The sequence below is a fragment of the Rhincodon typus genome, chromosome 43 (assembly GCF_021869965.1).
Source record: "Rhincodon typus isolate 14 chromosome 43, sRhiTyp1.1, whole genome shotgun sequence".
In the NCBI taxonomy this organism is placed as follows: domain Eukaryota; kingdom Metazoa; phylum Chordata; class Chondrichthyes; order Orectolobiformes; family Rhincodontidae; genus Rhincodon; species Rhincodon typus.
In genome coordinates, this window is record NC_063374.1 from 7,403,244 (window position 1) to 7,410,482 (window position 7,239).

At 49.2% G+C, this 7,239-nt stretch overlaps 1 protein-coding gene across 5 annotated transcripts in view; it reads right to left on the bottom strand.

Annotated features, from left to right (window-relative positions):
- LOC109922953 (pecanex-like protein 3) overlaps positions 1 to 7,239 on the bottom strand; it is a 64,351-nt gene that overhangs the window by 35,444 nt on the left and 21,668 nt on the right. For 3 of the 5 annotated variants that reach the window (XM_048619712.1, XM_048619711.1, XM_048619710.1), the window contains exons 9-14: positions 6,949 to 7,045; positions 5,697 to 5,832; positions 4,637 to 4,797; positions 3,017 to 3,170; positions 1,547 to 1,579; positions 414 to 585 (exon numbers count right to left, since the gene is read on the bottom strand). In XM_048619712.1, the coding sequence (XP_048475669.1) occupies positions 414 to 585; positions 1,547 to 1,579; positions 3,017 to 3,170; positions 4,637 to 4,797; positions 5,697 to 5,832; positions 6,949 to 7,045 (753 nt within the window). The remainder of the gene's footprint in view (positions 1 to 413; positions 586 to 1,546; positions 1,580 to 3,016; positions 3,171 to 4,636; positions 4,798 to 5,696; positions 5,833 to 6,948; positions 7,046 to 7,239) is intronic. The other 2 variants (XM_048619714.1, XM_048619713.1) reach the window with 2 other exon arrangements.

Genomic DNA, 7,239 nt, shown 5'->3' on the forward strand with positions numbered 1-7,239 from the left:
TATTGGGTACGTGTAATGAGGAATGCGGAGGGGAAGTGTATGTCAGTTTTCATACAACTGATGGCAGAACAAAATCAGTTCCTGTGCTATTACAGTGGGGACCCATGGAGTAGATTGCTGCTAGCCTTTCGTTGATCATCCCTGCTCCTCAGCTCAACGGAGAGGAGTCCAAATGCCAGTCTGAGGGCAGAGAATGTGTGCAAACGGCCCACCTACAAAATCCACATTGCAGTTAAAACGCCCAGGCTGTAGAACAAGAGCGATAGCTGGAGTCCAGACAAACACACAAGGGAGAAAGGAACAGAAGGGCAAACGAACAAGATAATGAGAAGGCGCGTATGGAGCAGGAACAGCCATGTGAATCGGTTGGGCTGAACACCCAGTAAACCCAATAAACAGAGAGATAAACCCACCAATCACCACATCCCGAGCGCAGGCAAAGGACTGGGCAGAGAAGAGAGTGACCCCGTACAGGCTGATGGGCTGGAGATCGCTCCTCTGGCTGCCAAAGTCGAAGAGCCAAATCATGGCGCAGCACATACAGAAGTAGACTGGCCGGCTGTACGCAATGATCCAGTTGTGACCCTGTGGGAGATTCACAAGTCAGGTCAGATCACAGCATTCTCTCTCTCTCTCATGCGCGCACACCAAATCACAGGACAATTCCGCCAGCCCCTACCCTCTGGTTTAACATTATACATCACTGGGTGACCCAACCCCGTGGCCCAGAGGGAGCCGCACGGCAATGGGGAGCTAGAGACGAGAGTTGCACTAGAAACTGCATGGTAGTAGGATAGAAAATGGGAAGGGGTGCAGGACTCTGAGGGGAAAACTGCACAGTTTCTCAAGCCATTTCACATCCCTGACTCATTCTGAAGGCCAGATGTGGCTCAGAGAGCAGTAGTCCCTACCTTGGAGTTCAAATCCCACTTCGAGGAGACTTTTGATGGATTTTAGCTACTACAGCACTGAGGGAGTACTGCCTTCTAGGTGAGATGCTGAAAGTTGCAACCTATCCTCTCAGGAAGATACAAGAGATATCCTGGCCTGTATTCCAAATAAAAAAAAAAGAATTTCCCCTTGGGAATATTTATCCCTCAATCAACATCTAAAGTGGATGAAAACCGAAAGAACTGCGGATGCTGTAAATCAGAGACAAAAGCAGAAATTGCTGGAAAATTTCTGCAGGTCTGGCAGCATCTGTGGAGAGAAAGCAGATTTAACGTTTTGGGTTGAGTGACCCTTCCTCAGGCTGATGAACTTTCAATCCCAGTTCTGAGGGAGGGTCACTCGACCTGAAACGTTAACTCTGATTTCTCTCCACAGATGCTGCCAGGCCTGCTGAGCTTTTCCAGCAATTTCTGTTTTTGCCTCTAAAGCAGACGATATAGGTCATTATCCTATTATTGCCCACTGGAACTTGCTACCATGTCTCCTACATTACAGCAGCGGTGTGCCAAAAAGTCCATGGCTGTAAGATGCTCTGGGCACATCAAAGGGCCGTGAAAGGTGCCGTAGAAATGCAAGTTTAATTCATGCTACTCACATGCATCGGAGAGGCCGCATCAGGCTGAACACTCTGTGGGGGGTGGGGGGAAGAAAAACAAAAACACACGACTATCAGTCAGAGTGGTTTTAATCATGTACAAATGTTTAATCCTCGAGGCACATTTGCAGAGAGCGCAGGGTTTGAGAGGATACATTTTCTGACGATCAAGAATAAACGAACAAAAATAAAATTAGTTGGGAGACGGGCCATGGAAAATTGAGGGGGAAAAAGAAAAATCAGTCAAGCCCATATCAGCTGGTTGTGTGCTAAATAAAACAGTGGACAACGAACCAACAGCGCTCACAATTCATCAGATTGGTTTATCACAGGAGAGATGATGTGGAGCTTCTCCCCCACATGCTACAACGCTCGCGTTGCCCAAGTTTAGCATCTATCCCAGGGGTTCGTGTGTGGTGAACAGTCCGTGGGGGATTTTGACCCAGCAACCATGAGACGCATGTCCAAGCCAGGACCACATGTAGCGTAACAGGCAATGTAACTGACACAGCAGCTGCAGGCATTCCCTCCAGGGTGCCATCGGGAAGGACAACGGCAATGGGCTCATGGGAATACAAGGTGCCCATTCCTTCATCATCATCGAGTCCAAATTCTAGAATCTCTGACTGTCCTTCAGGCATTGCACTGCAGGCTGTCCTTCAGAATCCAGACTGTACCAGTGACCCTGCGGACTGTCTGCTAACAGAGCTTCACAATCTTCTTTTTAAACAAAGAAATAAAAAGAGAGATAAACAATACAGCATTGGGTACGGGAGTGCAAATTTCATGGAATCACTCACCTTTGGCAAACCGAAGACAAGATAAACCTCTACTGTCCCAGTTCTGGGGAAGGGTCACCGGACCCGAAAAGTTAACTGTTTTCTCCTTCACAGATGCTGCCAGACCTGCTGGGTTTTTCCAGCAACTTTGTTTTTGTTTCTCTACTGCCCCATGTTCTGACTTGCACCAAATCCTGTTCACCTGCTCTCCTCACTGGCTTGAATTCCAAATTTCTCTTGTACCCGGCCCCTGCTCTTTTAAACGAAAGATGCCCCTCCTTGGCTCTTTCAAAATCGAAGCAAAGGGAAAATACAAGAGCCTTCCTTCTGGGGCACTAACCCGAAAACAAAGGCAAACTCAAAAGGGCAAACAGAAACGTACGCAATAGAAACGCAGCCACCTTGTCCAGCCTCATGAGATCTCTGCATGCCTCCAATTCTGGCTGTTTAAGCAAGCACGGTCCCGAGCGCTGGAATTCCTCTCAAAAATTCACCACTTTGCCATATTTCTACCTGTCCGCTCAAGGTTTTGGGCACGAGTCCCAAAGGCGACTTGGTGCGCCCCACCCTGTGAAATGCTGCTGGCTTCAAGTCAAGAGTGTTATCTGAAAGGCTGGTCATCTCAAACTGAAACTGGCTAACGGCTGGTTAGGGAGTCGGGATCTGTCTCTACATATCGTCGGGGTATTACCTTCAACAGCGAATACTGGCAGCTGGCAATGACCAGGCAGAACTGGAACACCCAGATGTCCCTGAAGAAGCCCTCGAGGAGAAGCATGAAGCCCAGGAAAGCCACCAGGGCAGCCAGGCTAACAGCCACCACATTCTCACGGGCCTGTCGGTTTCTGCGGAGAGAGGAGGAAGAAGGTTAACGGGAATTCCTGTGCGGCGGGGGGTGGGGGTGACAGAAAAGAATGGGCGGTCAGTGCTAGAAATGGAAACGAGCAGAAAGATGCTGGCAAAGGCTTCAGGTCTTTTTCTGGAGCTTTAATGAGGGGGAGGGGAGGGGAGGGGAGGGGATTGCCTTAGGGGCCGCTTTGTGAACGCGACACCCACAAAGGGTCGGACTTTGGACATGCCAGGCAGCCCTGGAGGGCCTGGGCACCATTTGCCATCTGGCACCAGAGGTTGGCAGGGAACTGCTGGGGTTTTACCTGGCAAACACGCTGAGAAACCAAAAGTCTCAGCGATTGTGCCAACCTCCACTGGAGGTATGGGCAGCACATCAACTCTCACCCTGCCCCTGCGAGAGCCTCTGGGATCTCGCTTCACTGCACTAGAAATGGGGAGCACTTGCAACTCCACGCTCAGTTGTAAGGTCGAGTCTCACTCCAGAGACTTGAGTCCACAGTGCACTGGCAACGAGGGAATGCTGCACTCCTGGAGTGGTGACTAGAGAAGTGGCCAATACCCATCTCTCAATCAACATGTTTGCAGGGAGTTGCTGTGCAAGAAAGGCCACTGGAGTATCATATCCAGTTCTGAATGCCACGTTATAGGAAACAGTGCAGGACAGGTTTGTGAGAATGGTTGAATGAGGAATTTCAGTTCCAGATTGGACAAAGGAAGACTGAGAGAAAAAAAACTATGGGGACAAAGTAAAAGGGAGGAAATGTTTTTACTCGTTAAGTGATTGAGAACAAGATGCCACATTTTCAAATTAATTAACGAAAAATATGAGGGAAATATTTTTCACACAAGTGTCCAGGGTTGGGAAGTGCAGTGAAGGCTGGTTGAACTGTGAGGCCTTTGAAAGGGGATTAGATAGTTATTTGAAAAGGACGAATATCCGGAGTTACAGACAGAATGACTGTAGGCGAGCTGCTCACAGAGAGACAGCACGCACACAGTGTGCCAAATGGCCTCCTTTCAGCTGCAGCATGTCTAGGATTCCAACACTGCAGTGCCACGTTGGCTGCAAAAGCACTGTGGGCAATCTTCAGAAGTGCCATACAAATGCAGGGCCTTTCATTTTGAGGCTCGGATCTGGGTTGGTTCCCAGCACGCTGCGGAGCCAGACGTGCATTGTTAAGGAGCCTTTCATGCCCATAGGATGCTCCAAAGACCTTTGTGGCCAATGCAGGCACTTTTATCTTGGAGACAGTGACAGCGCAAGTGTTTCCATGAGGGATACAGGACACGGTGCATTCAGAGATGGAAATCCACCCGTGATTCCCACAAGAGGAAACACTTTAAATTAGCACCGATGGCTTGGCCGTGGGGCTAGAATCCAGCCAGGCTCCAACTTTCCTAAATCCTGTTTCAAAGGCACACAACGCATCTCCGGAATTCCCCTCCTTTCACGCCAAACCTGTCGAGCAAAGCCAGCAGTGCCAGGCGGTCGTAACGGATTCGCATCCACTTCCAAGGCAGCAGCCAGAACTTGTAGTACTGTTTGTTCCTGCTCTTCTCTTCTATCATCAGCGTGTTTTCCTGGGATTCGTGGAGAGATTCCTGATCCAGAAAATCCAACTGGGAATTATTTTTTTTGTTCCCCCAAGAAACGAGACCAAAAAAAAAAAAAAAACAAGGAGCAGAGGTTATTTGACACGCTGCCGTCTTTGCTGAGCGATTTATCCCGGGATGAAATGGAAACAGGAAGGAGACATCAAGTCATGTTCCTCCAATCAACCTGGCAGCATGCAACTGAGCCACACTGGGACTAAATGCGTTACATGACTGGCTGCAAATTCTTGAGCACAGGGGGTTTAAAGGAGGCTTGGGTCGAGAATTGGGGGAGCTATTTTCCTCTGGTAAGGCGAGTCAAAACGAGTAGGGGGCTGGACGGAGCCTTTAACTTAAACATTAGAGGTAGGGATGATGTCAGAAAGCACTTCTTCACCTTCTCAAGGGGCAATTATGGATGAGCAATAAATGCTAGCCCACCCACATTCCATGAACCCCTGCTACCAACAGCTGTTGGGGCTAGGAGCGGCCATTAATTGAACATTTTAAATAATTGTCTTGCCCAACTACAATTTGAGGGTTAGAGAGTAAGGGGCCTCCTCCTGTTCTTTTGTGACGATGGTCACATTGCTCAAGTACACCAAGTCTTTGTTACAAGATCTCCAACCTCCAGCAACTTAATGTCGAACCGACAGCGCAGGAGATAAGTAGGGCCTGTTGCTCCATTAGCCACAGGAACGTGTGACCTTACTTGCACTAGGCCAGCGCTAGAAAGGGCCAGCATGAGAGCACCAGGAGGTGGGAAGATTATCCGCACTGCACTGTAACACTCACTGCAGTCAAATAATCTAGCCGGCTCACAAACAAGCAAACAAGGAAGAGCCACACGGCACACTGCAACACGAACAGAGGGAGGGAAGCGATGTGAAAGAGGCTAATTCCAGCTGCAAATTAACCTCGGTTACCTCAGGAATCTCCAACGGCACATTACGGACCTGCATGCCCTGAAGTACCACAGGCCGGGGCTGGAGGAGCGACAGCGGTGGCATTCCCTCCGGAGCGTCGGCAGAGGTGAAGCTGGAAGAGTGGGACTGATGATCCCTAAGATTCCCAAGGGAAAGAGAAATTGCTGTTAATGCTCTGGGGATTTCTGGAATGCGAATGGTGTCAAAATGTTGAGAGAACACAAAGGCAGGTAAGGGAAGGGAGGGGTGTGTGTCATTCATTCATTCACCAGATGAGGGCATCATTGGCTGATCCAGCATTTATTACCCATCCCTAATTGCCCAGAGGGCAGTTAGGAGTCAACCACATTGCTGTAGGTCTGGAGTCACATGCAGGGCAGACTGGGTAAGGATAGCAGCTTCCTTCCCTAAAGGACGTTAGCAAACCAGATGGATTTTTCCGACAATCGACAATGGATAAGATAGTTATTCCAGATTTTTAATTCCCACCATCTGCTGCGGGCAGGACTCAAATGAGGGTCCCCAGAACATTATCTGGGTCTCTGAATAAATAGTCTAGCGATAATACAACTAGGCCACCGGGTTAGGGTTAGAGGTCAAAGGTGCCGCACGTTGGGTGGAACTTTGAACAAAGCCCGTGTCCATCTGTAACTTGAATATCCCACAACAAAGTGAGGAAGTTTCCCCCAGAGCTCAGGGTCAGCATTTCTACTGCTGGACCTGCCCCACTTTTGCAGGATCTTGCTGTGTGATGGATACCTGGAGGAAGAAGAGAGGGGAGGGAAGGAAGGTCACCTTATAGGGGAAGCTGGACAGGTTGGGTCTGTATCCATCGGGGTTTCGACAGAGGGGTGACCGCAACGTTTTTACGACTGAGACACTTACTCCCTCATCAGTCAAGAAGTGTTTACTACTTTCAAGTCTTTTTAAATCTGTTCTTTTGGAATACTGTATCTCTCTGCTGCTTGCTGGGCTTTCCCAAAGTCTTTTGGGATTTTATGCCCTTCATTTAGTGATCAAAATCAGGCAAACCAAGGAAGTGAGCTGGGACACAGTCAAATCAGCCACAACCTTATCCGATGGCAGAGCAGGCTTGAGGGACTAAATCCCTGCTCCTAAATCACACGCTTAAACACAGCGTCTCAGCCAGGACGTGTTTCAGGACCTCCCTGGGAGAAGGCACGGTGACGGTAAACGGAAGATTTGAGCGGGTGACATTGCTGGAGAACACAGGAAGCAGTGTGTAACTTGCCATGCGTTGTTGGAGATATGCTCCAGGCTCACTTGTTGCCCCACTGGATTCTCATAGCCACCTCCCGTCGGGCCAAAGGTGTAGGATCTGCGGACGCCTGCAAGAGGGGGGACAGGAAATAAACAGTGACAAAAAAATAGCAATGGATCAATGGAAGGTTAAGATAGAGGGTGAACCTCACCATTTGTTTGGAATCTCTTTCATGGGGTCGGAACTTTAAAACCAACAGCGTCCTACAACAGACAGTGGCCATTCAGCCCCTCCAGCCTCTTCTCTTCACCCCCCTTTTTT